Source organism: Zootoca vivipara, chromosome 15 (genome assembly GCF_965207765.1).
Source record: "Zootoca vivipara chromosome 15, rZooViv2.hap1.1, whole genome shotgun sequence".
Lineage (NCBI taxonomy): Eukaryota > Metazoa > Chordata > Lepidosauria > Squamata > Lacertidae > Zootoca > Zootoca vivipara.
In genome coordinates this window covers 8,355,771-8,375,500 of record NC_142598.1, presented here as the reverse complement: position 1 = coordinate 8,375,500, position 19,730 = coordinate 8,355,771, and the positions used below count along the sequence as shown (strand labels likewise).

At 50.5% G+C, this 19,730-nt stretch overlaps 1 protein-coding gene across 1 annotated transcript; it reads left to right on the top strand.

The window, feature by feature from the left end:
* Positions 1-373: 373 nt before the first annotated feature.
* TUBB4A (tubulin beta 4A class IVa) lies at positions 374-18,427 on the top strand. Its single transcript, XM_035140478.3, has 4 exons — positions 374-501; positions 12,261-12,369; positions 14,324-14,434; positions 16,626-18,427. The coding sequence occupies exons 1-4, from the start codon at positions 445-447 to the stop codon at positions 17,681-17,683; spliced, it is 1,335 nt and encodes a 444-aa protein (XP_034996369.1). The 5' UTR covers positions 374-444; the 3' UTR covers positions 17,684-18,427.
* Positions 18,428-19,730: the final 1,303 nt, after the last annotated feature.

The following is a 19,730-nucleotide window of genomic DNA, read 5'->3' as shown; positions in this document are numbered from 1 at the left end:
TGGATCAACATTGAATAGAATTCCAGGGCACACCAGGCCAGGACACAGACCATAGCTGCCAAGTTTTCCCTTTTCTCGCGAGGAAGCCTATTCAGCATAAGGGGAAATCCCTTAAAAAAGGGATAACTTGGCAGCTATGACACAGACGAGGCCAACTGCTCGGGCGTCCGGCGCTGACATCTCCGCGCCCACCCAGCTTGGCCTCTTGGCAACGCGGCCGCAGTCGGGCGGACTGACAGGCGAGGGAGGTGGGGAGGATCGGGGATGGCGGCTGCGTCGGCGGGCAGTTTCGGCCCATGCGCACTGACGGGCGCCTGCCCTTCCCTTCCCCGCCGGGCCCCATTTAAGGCGCACGAGCGCAGCGGCCAAAGACAGAGAAGCGCGAAGGAACGGCGAGACGAGGATCGTAGTCCCTGCGCAGCGTCCAGCCACCGCCAGAAGACCATGAGGGAGATCGTGCACCTGCAAGCCGGCCAGTGCGGCAACCAGATCGGGGCCAAGGTTAGGGCACGGGGCAGGGGCTTGGGGCCCCGGGGGTGGGGGAACTTGGGCCAGGTTCCGATTGCCCTCCCCCTGGCCATGGGGCCTCCTGGCTCTCGGGGCGGGCGAACGTCCTCGAAAAGGGCCCTCGGATCCTTTCGCTCCCTTCCCGGCTGGGCGGAGGCGCATCGTCTGGTCGCCTCTTCCACGATCTCGGCGCCTTTTTCCTGGGCGGCCTGGCGCGCGCCATGCAGTGGTTGGGCGGGGGGGGGTACGGAAGACTTACATCTGGAGGGGGGGATTCCCTCCGGTTTTCCCGACCCCGACCTCCGGTTTTCCCTCGCCCTGGCTGGGGCGGAGAGGGGTCGGTGGCGTGACCTGGGGAATTGTAGCGCGGCGGCTTTCCGGTGGCGGCTCCTTGCCGGATTGTGCCTGGAGCGCAGGGTGGGGACCCGGGAACGACGACGAAGCGCTTCGCTCCGTGCGCCACGGAGAGCGGCTGCCTCGGTTGCGCCGTACCGACCCCCGATTCGCGCGTCTGGCGCTGCCTTGCGCGCCTTGTTTTCCAGTGGGTGCGTGCGTGTGGCGGGGCTGCGGATCTCTGCATTGCGGCCGCCAACATGGCTTCCGCCCTTAGCCGCTTACGAAGACATCTGGAGGGGGGCGATCTCCGGGATCTTCGCCCCCTTCCTCTCCTGCGCCGCAGACGGATTCTCAGGCGGGGCTCTACGTCTCCGGTGGAAGGCTAGACACCCCCTTCCCTCCTCCGTGAGATTTTGGCGCAGTTTGGGTTAGGTCTCGAGGGAGAGCGAGGCTTGGCCGAGCTGCCCTGCCACCCAGCCGTTGAAGAGATGTGTCTTTTTGATTTGATCGCTTCATCGATCTCCCGCCTTTCCTCCAAATGATGGTCAAGGCGACCTTTTGGCTTCGTCCAGTTTAGTGGGACAGCACTAGGAAGCCTGGAGACGTTTGTGGCGCAAGATTCTCTCTCCCTAACATGGATACAGTCGGAATCCAAACATGCATGAGAATGCAGTAGAATCAACATGTGCCAAGCACACTGCGGTGCGGACGCTGTACAGCAATAGAGGAATGATAACTGTGTCAGAACTCTGCCTGGTGCAAACCAGAATCAAACAGAAGGCTTTCTGTCCTCCCCCAATAGCGTCTCCAGGGATGGGGCAACTTATGGCCCTCTGGATGTTGCTGGACTCTTCACATCCATCAGTCACGGCCAGCCAGGCCAATGGTCAGAGGCGATGGTGGTTGTAGTCAAACAACATCTGGATAGCACCAGGTTTCCATGCAGTGTCGTATGGGCGCCTTTTGGGTATGCTTATTGGGCTAAATTTTAGAAGACCTAAAGTTGCCTCTTCTGTTTGGTTGTTTACTTAGGTCGGTTCCCATGGTGCTTGAGGAGATGCTTTTTGATGTGTGTCATGACAGCCTCCATTATGGCCAGAAGTATATTGGAATTAACCATCTTGGTCTGAACTTGGTTGAAAGGAACGCAGTGGGCCAACTAGTTCCGTCATTTAGCATTGGAAGATCTTTGTCACACTTGCAAATTGTCTTAAACCCCTCTGAATTGATACTGTTTCTCTTCTGTTAACCGGCACCCACAAACTGCAGGCTTACCAAACCCTAAGAAAGGGGATTCCTCTCCACCTTTCTCAAATGGAGAGAGGAAGTAGGTTAGAAATGAAACATACCTTTCCACCCTGACCCTCAGAAGTGTTCCACCCTTGTTAGTGTAACACAAAGGTTGCCATCAAAAGCAAGAGTTACTTATTTGTGGATAAGTAGGTGAGCCTTCAGGTTCTCACGTGGGAGAGCTGCTGATAGTTCCCTTTCTACAAAGCTTTTATTTGCTTTATGAGGAAAATGCATAGGAGGGAGAGTGCTTGCTGCTAAACCAGCTTTCCTTGTAGACTTAATTAAGATACGCTGAGGTCTCACTAAAACACACACACATACCCCACTCACACACCAAAACAAATCTCACTACAGGAAACCAACCGTACCCTAGGTCACCCCCAACCTCTCTCACCACCAAAGGAATACCACAAGCGAATAGTAAGAGAACCCCACACTTAACACTAAGTAGAAGAATAGAAGCATTGTCCCCTCCCCCTCTTCCCCCCTTTTCTTCCTAACCTAACTCTGTATGCAACACTAATGTCTCACAACAAATGAAACTGACCTGTAGAAAATGCAGCTTGAAAAAAGAGACAGTGCACGTATTTTTGTAAGTTAAGAAATCTTTAATAAACACAAGTGAGGATGGCAGGCAGAAGCTTAAATAACGGAAAGCTTCTTCATGCAAAGTAGTTCTCCACACAGCAAGCTAAAAATTGGGGAGAAGGGCTCAGGCCTTGTCTCCAACAAGGAGAAGCTTTCCATAAGGCACACCCCCACCTGCAATCAGAAATGGTATGGCCCAGACACCAGTTTATCACTTAAATGAAAGTCAGACCTGAGTCACCATTGCAAAGCTCACTTTTCTTCCATTTGAGAGATCCGCAAGGGAGGGATCAATCTATGACTCATCCAGAGTTTGTTCACTTGTTAACCCTCCAGGGGAAGATAGCGTCAGGGCAGTTGCTTCTTGGGCCATGTGCCCATGCCTCCCATCGAGATGGCTATCCCAAGTCCTGGTGACTTTCCTCACTAAGAATGGCTGCTGAACTAGGCTGGCAGCTGTTTTACTGCAATGCCCTTTGAAGATTATGCTGTTGCTCTCCTGACACACACAAATCAGCTTCTCCCCCTCCCTGCCTTAAACATCTGTCTGGTTTTCATGGCTGAACCTGGGGGGGATCTGAAGGCATTAATCAACCCAGAGCTCAAAGACTTATCTGCTCAGCATGCTGGGATGAACGCAGACATGTGCCCATGTAGAATTGATGCGTTTCTTGGACAGAAGATTCATCTTGACCTTTGGGCTCAATGCAGCTGTAGCAGCAGAAGGTGAGGCTCTGATAGCGCCACGGGCTTCACATTGCATTGATGTCTCTCCCTACCCCTCTACACACACACACACACACACACACACACACACACAGTGCTCATAGGGCACTCAGGAGCAATTCTGCGCAGAGTCAAGCTGGCTTAAATAGGAGCCTCACACCCTTTATGGTAATGAGATCTGGCTTGCTCTCTCCCCACATATGTACCTCCTGCGGAACAAAGGCCGGCAGCTGTGCTCCCAGGCTGGGTTTTCAATGTGCAGGGGTATGCTGCTGCAGCAGGAGGCTCCTTGGGAGAAGTCTTGTGTGCTCACCTCTTCCCATTGGGTGGTAACTTTTTAAAAGGTTGGGGGGGGGCTTGGCCTGAAGCATGCAAAGTGGGAAGTGACTGCATGCTCGAGATGGAAGGCCCCTCTTCATTTTAAGGCACAGCCACATGGAGAAGAAGCTGACAGCTAGAACTGGCTATTTTTTGGGGGGGGGCGGCAAGTGCAGAATGGAAAACCAGGTGTTCCAGTGCTAATCTGGGAAAGGCATTGGCCTCATTTATGGCAGCAAAGTTTCAAGGGCTGTTGGGAGTGCAGGCAGGGTGTTGGAGAATGGGTGTGTTCTCTTTGAACACGTCACTGAAACCTGTGAAGCTTCAGCCTTTCCCTGCAGCCTGGCGAAGGTGGGTGCAGAGAGAGCCTGTCAGCCATCTTCGCCGTCAGCCTCTCCGGCACACCAACCTCTTGGGCTGGAAGCCTCCTCGCTCTCCTCACTGGATTTATGACTGCAGTGCTTGCCTCTCCCTACTGGTCTGGCTGCTTTCTTGGGTGGGTGTGCGTGCACAGATGGGGGGGGGCAGTAAAGAGTGCACCAACGTCTGTGTCCACCCTTGTGGTCTCTCCTTCAAGCTTTCCCCCACCCTCGGGCTTTTACAGGCATTGGGTATAAATAGAATCTGCCACTCATACTGCAGAGTGCGAGGGAAGCAAAGACTGGCAGAGCGACTCCATTTTAGAGCTGTGCAGGGTGCTCTCTCTGCCTGCAAGGGGGAGGGGGGTATGATATGATTTCAGGTGGTATGATGCTGCGCCGGGGAGATCTACTCTTTAAAGCCTCTCAGACTTAAGTGATGGCAGCTTATTCCCAGAGCAGGTTTTGCTGCCTAAGGGAAGGGCAAACATGCAGTGGAAGAGATTTTGGGGAGGAAGTGTGAGCCCAGGGGGTTCTGTCCCGAGCTCTTGAGAAGGAGGGAGGTGGCCTTCATAATATTAATATAGTATATCGGGGTGTAAAGAGCATGTCCATTGTAATTGTTGCAGTAACTCTGTATGGTAGGTCTGCATTTCAGCCCGAATATTTCAGATGGGAACTGAAGGGGGAGTAAGTGTAGACTTGTTTAAGCCACTTGGTGAAGTCACGGCAAAGAGATTTCCTAGTTGTTCACAGCTCAGCCTTATACCACTGTAATGCTCCCTATGTTGGGTGGGAGTCAGGAAAGCTGTTTTGAGAGCCTCCAGCTCTCTGCAGCTACCATATATCTAAACACCTGTTGTGAACCTAGTGCCAGTGCAATTTTGAGCCTTCCATTTACAGTCCGCTTGTCCCTTAAGTCAGGATGTGGTCCTCCAGATACTGCTGGCCTCTCATCAGCAGCCCCGACTACTGGCCATGCTAACTGGGGCTCCAACAGCAGGTTCCCTTCTCTACCTTGGGTACCCCAGGTCCATGTTGGTCCTGTTGTCTCCACCATCCCACCCCTGCAGCTAAAAGTGTAGCATGCCAGCATTGGCCAGTTCCCTTCTGCCTCTTTGGTAACCTGGTTTCTACAAATTGCTTGCTGACAGCTGCCACCCTTTGCCCTTTCACGAGAGTCCCAAGAGAATTTGCGGATAAGAAAGGAGGGTAGCTTCTCCCTCTTTCCACTGGGCTTTTGCACAAGGTGGATGCAGCAAGGCTCTGCTTCCTTTCACCTGTGAAATCCTGTCGCTGAACACCTCTTCGTTTCCCAAGGTCTCTGTGTGCCACAGGACTCAAGGAAGGGAGGTGCTGATGGCAATCACAAATAAGCCAAGCCAAAAATCTGTGGGGATAGAAGGGGGGAGGGAAATAGTGAATAGAGATCCCAAAGCTTAGAGTCTGTTTCCAAAGCAAAACTGAGATTTCAAGTTTAACAGTGGATTTCCTAGGGTTGGTACATCAGTTGATTTCTCTACAATTGATTAGTGGCTTAGTAAGAGGACACCATCAAAAAGCACTGCATCGGCGGGGAATGTCTCCTGCAGGAGCTCTTTTGAAATGAACCAGCAGTGCTCTTGCACAGCTCCCATTCATTTCATTAGAGCTTGTGCCTCATCATTAGTTTTCAACCTTTGTTGCTGACATATTTGGATGGACATGAGTAGAGACTTGAAGAGTGGTATAGAGGAGGCATGTCCAACTTCCAAGAGACTGCGATCTACTCCCACTAAAAATAAAAAAACTGGCAGTGATCTACCCATTGTATTGAACGAAGTTTTGGGGAGCATTGATCAGAGTTGTGGAGCTTTTTTGGGGGGAGGAGCCTTCACCAAAGTTGTGGAGCTTTTTGGGGGGAGGAAGACCAAAAGTTGTTGAGCTTTGATCGACCGGTAGATCGCAATCGACTTATATCTAGCTGCTATGGCAGCTAGAGTCCATCAAAGAATCCATTGCTTGGAAACATGCCACAAATAGGTGGCCTTAGCCTTACATTCTTGCCTGACCCTTTACCTGTTCTTTCCCCGCATTTGCCCCCTTGTCTGCTATCTCATATAAGGTGTATATCGTGACCCTCACATGGTGGGTGCCACTGCTGAAGGGCAGCTAGGAATCCTCCTATATCCTGTGTATCTTGGATTTACCTGCCCTCCCCTGTTAAAGCAGAATATCTGAATTTGGGTTGTATTCAGAATATCTGAATTTGGGTTGTATCAAACGTCGGGCACCTAGTATACATAATTCCACTATTTCAAAACATACAAGTGTTTTCTTACCCAGCTCCTGAAACAGTGCCTAGTTAGTATTTCCCACTCACCATTCCATCCACCCTACTTTGCCCATTCCAGTTAAGATTTGGAGACGGGATCCATAGTTTCTTGGCAGGGGTCATGCTCCTGGGATTTCCCCCACACTTGTTGGCTGAAGTGCAGCCTGCATCAAGGAATCCTAGCATAGCATCAGGCCGAGCAAAAGAAGGTCACTGCAGTATTTCTCTGCTGCAAGTGGTCAGGATATCAACCCACCTTGCTTTGAAACATGTGAAAGTTCCATCCATGTTTCTTGAACCCCACCCCATCTGTACCAGCTATGAAAGCTAGTAGCTAAATGGCACCTTAAACCTAGGTTATGGACGCAACAACGGAATGTCTAGGTGCGCTTTTTTATAACAAGAAAACAGTGCTGGAAATGAATGAACTGCAGCTAAAATATTATATTCATTTCCCACATGGTCTAGTCCAGGGATGGCCAACTCCTGAGAGACAGCTATCTACTTTCAAAATTAAAATCTGGCCGTGATCTACCCCCATTCAGGCCAAAGTTGTTGACCTTTTTATAAGGGAGGGGGAATGACGTGTTTTTTTAGGGGTTCCGTTCCTTTTTTGCAGCTCTTCTGAGGGAGGGGGAGGAACAGAAGCAGCCACTAACCTTACATAACTTCTAAGCTACTAGCTACGGCTTCCCTTCTGCAACAATAGAGGCCAGCACAGGGAGAGGGGGCGGGGCCAGAAGGGGGCTAGCGAGCACTATCTACAAAAAAAACCTCACAGGGATCAACCAGTAGATCACGATCGACATGTTGGACATACCTGGTCTAGCCCTTCCCCTGCCCACCCCCCTTATATTCTTAAGAGGGTCTCTTCTCCAGTCTTCAGAGAGTAGCTGCAAGTGGGGAGGCAGAAAAAAGGACCTCCTTTCCTTCCACTCTGCAGTTTTAATCTGAAATCTTAGATGCAGTACTGCTCAGAAACTGCTTGCGCTAATGAAATTCCCTGTCACAAAATGCCCCTAGAACAATGGGAGTTTGGAATGCTGATCTGTGCATCACCCTAGTTAGCCCTGCAGAGTTAACAACATACCAAAAAAAAGTGGCTTGCCTGTTTTTAGTCACAAGAGGATGAGCGGGACAACTTGTCCCACCTTTCCCAGCCCCCTCTCATGAGTTAAAAGCAGGTGAGTGAAACATTTTGCAGGCTAGAAGTGAGGACACCTTGCCGCCTCTGGCAATTTGGCTTCCACGCAGCATGAGCAAGGGATAGTCTTTGCTTCCTGCACATCCAAAGTTGAAGCTCAGCAGTCTGCATGCAAGACAGAATCGCTCTGTCCCTGGGACCTGCTCCAAAGCTTGCCTGAGTGCTGTGTTGGTGTTGATGTTCTCCTAGGCTCCTGAATGTTGTTCCCAGTAATTCAAACCACCCTAAGACAAGTGACTGATGAAGTCATTGTCCTGTATTTGCAGTAAGACTAGGCTGTGTCGCAATATGGTCTAGCTGCCAGTGTCCCATAAAGTATATCGACTTGCTGCAAGGCATATAGAATAACAGACACATCCAACATGAAGGCTTTACCCCCTTTCCTCCCAAGGCATATCTTAGTCCCTCTTCGAGCACATAATTGGGCAGCACTAGTTGCCTAGACATGGGACCCAGGTGGCGCTGTGGTTAAACCACTGAACCTAGGGCTTGCTGATCAGAAGGTCGGTGGTTTGAATCCCTGCAACGGGGTGAGCTCCCGTTGCTTGGTCCCAGCTCCTGCCAACCTAGCAGTTAGAAAGCACGTCAAAATGCAAGTAGATAAATAGGAACCGCTACAGCAGGAAGGTAAACTGCGTTTCCATGTGTTGCTCTGGTTTGCCAGAAGCGGCTTTGTCATGCTGGCCACATGACCTGGAAGCTATACGCTGGCTCCCTCAGCCAATAATGCGAGATGAGCGCGCAACCCCAGAGTCGGTCACGACTGGACCTAATGGTCAGGGGTCCCTTTACCTTTAGTTGCCTAGACATGCAATAAGCAGCTGGTGCTCAAAGATGGGGATGGCAAGCCTGTGTGGCCTTCCAGTCCCAGTCATAGCTGCCAAGTTTTCCCTTTTCTCACGAGGAAGCCTATTCAGCATAAGGGAATTTCCCTTTAAAAAGGGATAACTTGGCAGCTAGGGTCCCAGTTGTTGGGACTACCAGCTCATTGTCTCTGACCATTGTCTATGCTGACTGTGGCTGGTGGGAGTTGTGGGTCAAAACATTTTGGAGGGCCACAGGTTTCCCACACCTGTTCAAAGGGAAGCCCCATAGACTAGCTGCGCAGCCCTCCACTGTACCTACACACCCAAGCATGGCAAGATCACTCCAGTCATTTTTCTCTCCCCTCTCTTTCACCTGTTTTATGTCTAACAGGTGAATGGGTGCAAGGTCGCAGGTGCATAGCTGCTGCATGGGAGAGCTTTATCCATTTGCACTGGGTGAGGAATGCATGGTGGTTGTAGCTCACACAGCTGTGATCAGTGCCGGATTTACGTATGCGGGACTTGTGGCTCGCCAGATGATGTCCCCATCAGTTGACTGATGGGAATTTGGATCCAAAACATCTTGGGGGGCCATTGATTCCACATCCCTGCCATGCAACCGGCTTAAAATGCATTAAGAGCACTAACAGGTCGCATCCATCCCCAGCCTTAAAAACCTTGCAAGCTGAAGCTCACGCTGGGCAGGAAGTTCATGGAGCCAGCATGTGCAACCCCTTTTCTAAGTGGCTCCTTGGGGGCTCACAGCTGCCTTGCAAACCTGGATGGCTTCTCATGGTACAATGAATGGGCTTTTTGAAGCGGCTGCGTTGATACGAGGTGGTGGTGACCTGATCCCTCAGTTCAAATGACAACTTGTTGAGTTTCCACAATGGGGTTGCTTCCTTAGTTGCAGTGTTAAATCACGGGTGTAGTTTCTGCAGTCAAATCATGTATCCAAAATAAAACATGAGACTGTGTGTTGTGTGTTACGTTACTCTGTTGCTATAGAGTTCATTGTACGTGTTACTTAGCAATACAATGTGTCTGCCTTATGTAAAAACAAAACAAAATGCACGCACACGACATTATTGGTGGCCGCTCTCCCATATTCAGGTCTCTCTCTCTTTTATAACATTTTTATTAATTTTCCAAATATAAAACAGTCACAGTATCAAAACAAAACAAATTAACTCCCCCCCTAGCTAGCCTCTTCCTTGGTTCCATTGTTTATCAATGTACTGCATGTCCATTGTAAAGTTATAAACCATTGTATTACTTATTATCCATTCAAAATAAAATTACAAGTAGTATTTAAAACCCCGCCAATGTATTAACCTGAGTACATTGCTTTTGAATATATGCAATAAACTCCTTCCAGTCTCCCTTAAATTGGTTGTCATCTCTTCCTCTTAGTTTCATTGTCAATTTTGCCATTTCAGCATATGCCATTAATTTAACTTGCAAATCCTCTTTAGCTGGGACACATTTCCAATAGTCAGACTATCACTTTCCAAATACATATGGGTGGTTGTTTGGAAGTGTTTCCCTATCAAGAGTCTCTTGCAGGTAGAAGCCTAACTTGTGAAGGAGACAAACAATTCTAGAAGCACCCTTCTTGGCGTACTAGACTTCTATGTGCAAGGATACTTTGTTGGGGGCCCTTCAAAGGAACGCCTTCCCATTATAGTAGTGCTACAATCTCATGAGGGCTATACCATACACCTCGCTGCATGACCAGGTGACACGGGCAGTGGCGGAGCTGGCGCCCATTCTGGGGGCGGGGCGCACCTCCCGGAGGGGCGAGGGCACATGTTCCGGGGCACAGTGCGCCTCCCAGAGGGGCAGGGCACGCGTTCCGGGGGTGGGGCGTGCCTCCCGGAGGGGCAGGGCACATGTTTTTGGGGTGACACGCGTTTTGGGGGTGAGGCGGGCGCCTGCGCTGGCCCCCTAGGAGTCCGCCACTTGAGGTGGCCCGCCCCTATCTTCCTACACCCTGGACACAGGAGTGGCTAGGAAAGCTGGTTTGGAAGTGGTGGCACGCAGCAAAGTTAATTATTGGATGGAAGCCTGTGAAATCCGTTCTGTTCCTTGCTGTTGTCCTCTTCAAGATGAGCTTCCTTTAAGAAAAGCAGCAGCTTTTCCTCTCTGTAACTGGAGTGTGCAGTGTTCAGGCTTTTGGGGAAGTGTTAGGGTGTGTGCTTGGGGTCCCTTGTGATGGCACAAGTATGCCCCGCTAGGCCCTTCCACCACCCTGAATTGAACATACATAGTTCCTCACTGCCATCTCCAGCCACCATGTTCCCCTTGCAAAATCCCTCTGAAGTGTGGGATAGGTTGAGAAATGGCGACTGGCTCAAGGTCACCCAGTGAGTCTTGTGTCTGAGTGGACATTTGAACCACGGGGTAAGCAGAGTGATCCCCAAGGGCGCGCCTTCTGGAACCTCTCCCCGAATCCTCTTGTTCTTTGCAAAGTGGTCTCTGACAGACAAGCCTATGTGGAAAGCATTCCTTGAGAGTAGAACGTTTGGAAACCACCCGGTGCCAAATTGCTTTGCCAGTTTGCTTCTCCCTAAAGCTGAATGTCTTCTCTTGCCCAAGTTCCTTTGGAGGTCAGAGCATGTTGAATGAAGAGCAACCAATACCCTCGATTGGCTGCTGCTTGAGTTAATGGGTAGCGAATCCGACTGGTGAAATGATCTGTAGTAGGGGGTGATGCTGATACCTGGCCTACCCTCCTCGGAGGTATCTCGAGTTCATTGCTCTCTTGCAATGGATACTACTGGCAGGTAACTGCAGCTGGGACAAAATGCACCCCCTTGCAATGATAGCCTGTGTCAGGGGTTATTGCGACTACTCCAGAGTAACGACTCTCCACAGGCTTGCCTTTTAACAGTCTTTATTGGTGCACTCTATTTACAGTGAAACGGGGTGTTGGAAACATGTCTGCTCATTCCGATCCAGAATCCGGCACTGCCCCCCGGCGTGACTTCCTCCAACATAAGAGTCTCGGGACAGTGAATCTCCTCCCCCTTTTTCTCCTCCGTAATTCCAGAACCGGGGGAAAGGGTCTACACTCCGTGCTTTCTCTTCCCCCCCCCTTCCACCTCTCTCTCTTCCCTCCTGTGTAGCCGGGGCTCTCCCATGCTGTCAGAGCCCGGGCACTCTCCCTCCGCTTCCTGACTAGCCCCTTCAGAGCCCACGCTTCCATCGCTGCTTGGCGAGGAGCTACTCCTGATGCAAGGGGGAGGTTCTCTATACTGTCTTCCCCTTACAGCCTGCCCATGAGACTAATGAGGGGAGGCATGTGCATGGCTGTCACATTTTCCCTTTTCTCACGAGTAAGCCTATTCAGCATAAGGGAATTTCCCTTTAAAAAAAGGGGAGAACTTGACAGCTATGCATTTGTGTGACTGGAGCTGCTTAACTACTGCAGGGATGGGAAATCTGTGCCTTCAAAATGCTGCTGTATCTCAGCTTCCCTCGGCCCCCACTCTTTGGCCCTGCTGGCTGGGGCTAATGGGGAGATGAGCCACAGGTCCCCCTTCTCTGTTCCAATGCACAAGGTGGTAAAACCCAAAGGTTCCTCCCCATGTTAGCACAGAGGCTCAATGCTCTTTGAAGAAACCCACTGAAGTTCCCACTGAAATGAATGAGAATTGCTTAAAGGCACAGAAGTGTCTTAACGGCCTCCTGAAATCTGCCACTTGCTACTCTGCCTAGAAGCCAGGCTAGACCTGGTTTCCAGAAGGGTTTGGTCAGAAGACTCCTCTTAATGTTGTGTCCTCCTTTTCTTTCTTCGCCTGCAACAGTTCTGGGAAGTCATCAGTGATGAGCATGGCATTGATCCCACTGGCACCTACCACGGAGACAGCGACTTGCAGTTGGAGAGGATCAATGTCTACTACAATGAGGCCTCAGGTTTGTTCCCGCAGCACTGCTGTTCATTTCAGAGTTCAGAATTCTTTCCTTGTCTATTTCCACGCTACTCCGTGCTGCCCAAGCTCCTCTGTATGATCGGCTACTTTCTCTGCGCTCTCTCTTGCCTTTCACAGATCAGGGATGGGGAAATTGTGATCTTCCAGATGTTGCTGCGTTCCAGGTCTTATTGGCCCCAGACAGCCCAGCCCAGGGTGGGAGTTGTAATCAAACAACTACAGGCTCCCCATCCTGTCATAGAAAGTGACAGTCCCGACTTGCCCAATTCCTGGCTGACATTTGCTATTTTAAGAGCAGAAGTGCAGTGTTCAGAGTGGCATCTCTGGGGTGCTGTACCCTACTTTGATGGGCCCTATATATGGTTGTGTTCAGTTTGTGACTAGGCTATAGTCGACAGTTCAAATCCATGCGACGGGGCGAGCTCCCGTTGCTCTGTCCCAGCTTCTGCCAACCTAGCAGTTCAAAAGCACGCCAGTGCAAGTAGATAAATAGGTACCACTGTGGCGGGAAAGTAAACAGTGTTTCCGTGTGCTCTGGCTTCCATCATGGTGTCCTGTTGCACCAGAAGCTGTTTAAGTCATGACCCGGAAAGCTGTCTGTGGACAAACGTCGGTTCCCTTGACCTGAAAAGCGAGATGAGCGCCACAACCCCAGAGTCAAGCTTGACTGGACTTAAATGTCCAGGGGTCTTTTACCTTTTTGCCTTTACTAAAATTCAGTTGATGCAGCTCTCTCAAAGATCTGTCTCTCTTCTAATTAGACCATGGTCTGGTGTTTTCTCTCCCCCAACCCACATATGAAAGCACTTTGCTATATTCTATAAGTTGACCTCCAGCTAATCCTTTTCTGTCGACCTCATGACGCCTGATCTGTCCATCCCTATGTATCCCAAGTGTAGATCATAATAGATTTGAGGGTGGGGACTGAAATGGAAGGTGCCTAGACCGAACTAAATCAGTAAGGCTGGTGTCATCAGCAAATGGGATCTGCCAGCTCACAGAACAGGCTGCTGGCTTTTCTCCATGTGATCAGTCCCTGGCATGGGACTATGATGAGGGATGAGTGTGGGAATAACAGCCTGTGGCAGCTGTCGGCCAACTGTTTCTGGAATTGCTGCAAAATCTCTGTGGAAGGGGCCTAGCGGTTTTTGTGGGGGGGGGTGGCCTTCTCTGCAGAAGTGTCTCCTCAAAGTGTTTCTTCTCTTCTCTTTGTTGGAGAACCCAGAGGATGGTTAAGACCTAGAGGCAGGTCTGCTACTGAAGTGAAGCTACCTAGGCCCTGTAAGCTGCCCAAGGAGCTCTCGCTTTGAGCTCTTGGAGTAGACATGGGGAGCCTGTGCATACCTGCCAAGTTCCTGCCGGAGAAATAAGGGACCGGACCGGAAGTAGAAGACTGGAATTAGCACTGCCGCCATTTTGGAACTGGGCGGAGCATGCTCAGAAGCTACTTTTGATGCAGCTCTGCCCAGTTCCAAAATGGCCACCGTGCCAGAAGTCGCACTGCAGCCATTTTGGAAGTGGGCAGAGCAGCATCAAAAGTCGCTTCGGAGCATGCTCCGCCCAGTTCCAAAATGGCCACCGCGCCAGAAAACGTTTCTGCGCATGTCCAGAGACTCCAGACATGCGCAGAAGGAGCCTCCCCTGGCCGGTAAGTAAACCGGGGAAAAACAAAAAAAATCCGCTTTTTCAGCTGGGAACAGCTGGAAAAACAGGGGTTTCACGGGGAATACGGGAGACTTGGCAGCTATGAGCCTGTGGCCCTCCAGGTATTGCTGGACTTTGACCCCCACCAGTCCCAGCCAGCCCACTAGCATGCTCCCATCTTTTGAACTGGGTGATCTGCTCAACATGAGCTGGTCAGATTAAATGCTAGTATATCTGTTGGGAGGGTGGATTCTTAAACACTTCTAAAAGTTTTTTCCCTTCTCTCCACTCAGGTGGCAAGTATGTGCCCAGAGCTGTCTTGGTCGACCTGGAACCTGGCACCATGGACTCTGTCAGGTCCGGCCCTTTTGGGCAGATATTCAGGCCTGATAACTTCGTCTTTGGTAAGGAACTATTGTGGAGGAGCATCGCTGAGCTGCAGTTGCAAATGTTGCCCAGTCAAGCTAAAGGATGTGAGGGGGTGGGTGGGCTATAATTGGTCACAGGAGCTCAGACCTGAGGCACTTGAACTGCGATCTACTGCCCACATAGGCAAACGGGGCTGTAGCTCCATGGCAGAGTGTCTGCTTGACATTTAGAAAGCCCCTGGCATTTCCAGTTAGACTTGGAGACTTCTGCCTGAAATCCTGAAGGCAATTCAGACCTAGAAGGTCCAGTGTTGTGGCAGCTTCCTGTCTTCCAGTGGACATGGTGGGAGTGGAGAAACAATTGTCCGTAGCTGGGTGAGGAAGCAGAAAATAGTGTTGGGCTTGGGCGATCCATCTTGAGATCCTTCTAGGAGGGTGGGGTGGGGTTAAACACCCAGAGTAACACACAAATTAGTTTCATATCACAATTACCTGGCACCAAATTAAAAAGCCCAAAGTGGCATCAATTCAACCTCCGGGGGAAACTGTTCATGCCCAGGGTGCCTTCTTTGCTATGTCCCAAGTTAAAAATGGCAGTTACTTGATGTAGCATGCATTATGAAAAAGCAATTCTTAAATTAAATTGCCCTCATTGTGTGTGTGAGAGAGAGGGGGGGGAGGGAGAGGGAGAGGCCTGGAGGAAAGAGCCAGAATGAGCTAGCAACCGCTTTTGGCTATCTCTGTGCTACTTTTTGTTCCACAAGCACAGGCATGTCTGTTCTGAGTGTGCTGACGGAAGCTGCTCCCTCCTTACTTGACACATGCAAAACTTGGAAGTTGACCTGGTTTACCTTGTGGGGAGGAGGAGGAATGTTCCAGAATGGAGAGCTTGCAGCTCATCAGCCGCTTGGGGAAGAGCTGGGGAACTGGGGAATAGCAACAGCGTTCTATAATGCAGAAACTCTGCTTTTATTACACCTACCAGCTCCTGCGGTGTACAGATAGTCAGATCTAATGTAAATCAGTGGGGTAAGGGGGGTTGAAATAGAAACATTTGGGCATGAGGATTATTCAAGGGAAAGGTTAAAAAAATGCTTGTGGAGAATAAGGAGATCAATGTTTTGTGCACAAACTCTTATTTGGCTTAGGTCCTAGTTCTGTAAATGTAATTCTAAAGCAGCAGGGTTTTTTGTTTTTGTTTTAATAAGGTTCTTCCTTTTTTGCAAAAGATAATTATTCTTAGCAAAAGCAAATGATAGGAAGCCATGAAGGAGCAGTTAGTTATGCAGGGCACGAAAACACCACACCCTAAGTACAGAAATGTTTTACGTAAGCTGCCTGCACTTCTCCAAAACATGAGGGCTAGGAACCCGCTACTTAAAATTAGGGTGGAGATTTCTCATCAAAGCTGGATCTGTATGCACAAACTGTTACGTAATGTACTTAACAGAATAGTTATGAGTGGTCCCTGGGAGCTTGGAAAGGATGGCTTTGATTTAGACTGCCATCCTAACTCCACTTACCTGGGAGTAAACTGCATTGAATTCAGTAGGACTATATCTTAGTAGACATGGTAAGGATTGCAACTGTTAAGTTACCTGAATACTACCTTACATTGAGGCTTCAGGTATGTCACCCAAAGGTGACAGGAGAGGTCTGTAAGCTTTGGGCCGAGCTGAAATAATGGGAGTGAGAGATCAGTTCTGAAGTGTTTTTGTTCCCCATGAAAGGGGACACCTCTTTGGGTCACTATTCTGGGTGCAATGTAAAACAAGAGTAGAATGGATATAGGTAGGTAGCCGTGTTGGTCTGACCAAAAATAGCTTTAGCATGTGTAATGAGACATGTATCCAATATTTCTATTCACACCAGGTCTCTCCATAGTTTTCAGTTTACAGTCATACCTCAGGTTACAGATGCTTCGGGTTGTGCGTTTTTGGGTTGCGCACCACACCGAACCTGGAACTACCGGAACGGGTTACTTCTGGGTTTCGGCGCTCGTGTATGCGCAGAAGCACCGAATCACGACCCGCGCGTGCACAGACGCGGCGTTGCGGGTTGTGAACGTGCCTCCCGCACGGATCACGTTCACAACCCGAGCGTCCACTGTAGAAATAAAGAGTCGAATGGTTTGCCTTCTTAAAAGAGACCATATTGTTCAGAAGAGGCCAGTAATGAAGTGATGACCTTTAACCCCCTACTCCTGACTTTCTCCTTTGCTGCTCAGGTCAAAGTGGTGCTGGGAATAACTGGGCCAAAGGCCACTACACGGAAGGAGCCGAGCTGGTGGACTCTGTCCTAGATGTGGTAAGGAAGGAAGCCGAGAGCTGTGACTGTCTCCAGGGGTTTCAGCTCACCCACTCACTGGGCGGGGGCACTGGATCAGGGATGGGGACCCTACTGATCAGCAAGATCCGCGAGGAATACCCTGACCGTATCATGAACACCTTCAGCGTGGTGCCCTCACCCAAGGTTTCGGACACAGTGGTGGAGCCTTACAATGCCACTCTCTCAGTGCACCAGTTGGTCGAGAACACGGACGAGACCTACTGCATTGACAACGAGGCTCTGTACGACATCTGCTTCCGCACCCTCAAGCTCACCACTCCCACGTACGGAGACCTCAACCACTTGGTGTCGGCCACCATGAGCGGCGTCACCACCTGCCTCCGTTTCCCCGGCCAGCTCAACGCCGACCTCCGCAAGCTGGCTGTCAACATGGTGCCCTTCCCTCGCCTCCACTTCTTCATGCCCGGCTTCGCCCCTTTGACCAGCCGCGGCAGCCAGCAGTACCGGGCCTTGACCGTGCCCGAGCTCACGCAGCAGATGTTTGACGCCAAGAACATGATGGCGGCCTGCGACCCCCGCCACGGGCGCTACCTCACCGTGGCGGCCGTTTTCCGCGGGCGCATGTCGATGAAAGAGGTTGACGAACAGATGCTTAACGTGCAAAATAAAAACTCGTCTTATTTCGTGGAGTGGATCCCCAACAACGTCAAGACCGCCGTCTGCGACATCCCTCCAAGAGGCCTCAAGATGGCCGCCACCTTCATCGGCAACAGCACGGCCATCCAAGAGCTCTTCAAGCGCATCTCCGAGCAGTTCACGGCCATGTTCCGCCGCAAGGCTTTCCTCCACTGGTACACGGGCGAGGGCATGGATGAGATGGAGTTCACCGAGGCCGAGAGCAACATGAACGACCTGGTCTCCGAGTACCAGCAGTACCAAGATGCTACTGCTGAAGAAGGGGAGTTTGAAGAGGAGGCAGAGGAAGAAGTAGCATGAAGACCTCCTCTTCCCTCTCCTTCCCGCCATGGCTCCTCCTCCTTCCCACCAGTCTTCTGAACCAATGGACCGTACTGCTTGTGCTGGCATAGACTTGAGCGTTCTAGGCCAGGGTTGGGGAGCCAGCGGCCTTCCAGCTCCGGTTGGACTTCCACCTCCCATCTTCCCCGACCATTGGCCATGCTGGCTAGGGTTGATGGGAGTTGCGAGTCCAGCAACTTCTGACTAGGCCACAGTTTCCCCATCCCTGCTCCAGCCCAACCTAAAGCAATTAAAAGAGTTGTGAATTTTAAGTCCTTCCCACCTACCCATTACAAATGTTTAAAGGGAGTGATGACTGCGGAATTGGTGGCGGGGCAGAGGCTTCAGAGTCTTGTTCGGGAATGGCAGTAAGTGGGTAATATGTCTAGCATATAAAGCACTATATTTTCTCAGCCGACCCCACATCCCTTCTTTCCTTGCTGCCCACCCTCCAATGCACCTTTCCTGCTGCAATGTCTGTCCTTCGTGTTCTATGGTCATGTGAGTTTTTTTGTTTTCGGAGATGAGTATGCACTAACTCGTAACTCGCATTGTGTTTTTTTTCCCATCCATGCTGGGCTTAAAGAAAAGATGAATGGAACTCAGGGGGGGTTGGTTTGAGGGGGGTGGGGCTCTGTCCTTTAGGGTGAAATGTAGTCCCCCCTTTGAGTGTTTGCTGTCAAAGCAGTTATGTCTCCATAATAAACTACTGAATAACGATAACAGGCTAATGTGAATTATTGAGCAGATCCTGTTGGGGGGCTTCCCCACTCCTAGGACCATCCAGTCAGCCACCAGCAATACAGTGTCATGTGCAAGAAAAGAAAAATGGGAGGAGTTGGTGCAGTCCCAACTATTAGGCCCGATTGGCTTCAGCCTCATGGCTTGGAAGCGGCCTTCATTTGTGTGCTTGCAAAAACCTGGAACGCTTTGGATATAGAAATCTCAGAAGCTCATAGAACTGTTGGAAGTGACCCTAAGGATCACCTAAAGGTAAAGGGGCCCCTGACCATTAGGTCCAGTCGTGACCGACTCTGGGGTTGTGGCGCTCATCTCGCGTTATTGGCCGAGGGAGCCGGCGTACAGCTTCCAGGTCATGTGGCCAGCATGACAAAGCCGCTTCTGGCGAACCAGAGCAGCGCACGGAAACACCGTTTACCTTCCTGCTGTAGCGGTACCTATTTATCTACTTGCACTTTGACATGCTTTCGAACTGCTAGATGGGCAGGAGCAGGGACTGAACAACGGGAGCTCACCCCGTCTTGGGGGTTCGAACCGCCGACCTTCCGATCAGCGAGCCCTAGGCTCAGTGGTTTAGACCACAGGTGTCTATATAGCCCAACCACAATGAGGAGTGAGTCATGGGAGGAGTAATCATACGACTTTCCCTAGTTATATTGTCATGAGATTACATGCATCTCAATCTCTGGTTCTTGCAAGGTACGATGGGAAGCTGCAAGGCATTGTGGAACTTTGGTTTTAGAGAAAATCCCGGCTGGGAAAATAAACTTTTGAACCTGAGAAAGGAGGTTTTATTATTCTCCTCCTGTCCTTTGATTAAATGTAAATCTTCACCAGCCTTGCAGCTGGCAAGTTTCACATTCCTGTGATAAGAAGTTAAGGATGGTCCGGTGTGTCTGGGAACAGGAAAGCCTACGGTAATTACCCTACAAGTGATTGATGAATAAACACAGGACATCTGCAGGGATTTGAACCGCCAACCTGTTGATCAGCAAGCCCTAGGCTCTGTGGTTTAACCCACAGCACCACCTGCGTCCCACAAGGATCACCTAGTCAAGCATTAAGTGTCTCCACCCCCCGCCACACACAAGCACCTCTTTTTCAGCTCAAGACTGCCTCTTCCCCATATAAACCAACTTGGACTCTCCATTCATCATCTGAGACCCTTCTTCATGTGCCTCCTCCATGAGAGGTTTGGAGAGTGGCAACATGATGTTGGGTCTTCTCTGCAGCGGCTCCCTGTTTGTGGAATGCTCTCCCCAGGGAGGTTTGTCTGCTGCCTTCA

Coding starts and splice junctions, on each gene's coding strand:
- TUBB4A (XM_035140478.3), top strand. CDS start 445: ATGAGGGAGATCGTGCACCTGCAAGCCGGCCAGTGCGGCAACCAGATC. Junction 502..12,260: donor GCAACCAGATCGGGGCCAAG/GTTAGGGCACGG, acceptor CGCCTGCAACAG/TTCTGGGAAGTCATCAGTGA. Junction 14,435..16,625: donor GCCTGATAACTTCGTCTTTG/GTAAGGAACTAT, acceptor TTTGCTGCTCAG/GTCAAAGTGGTGCTGGGAAT.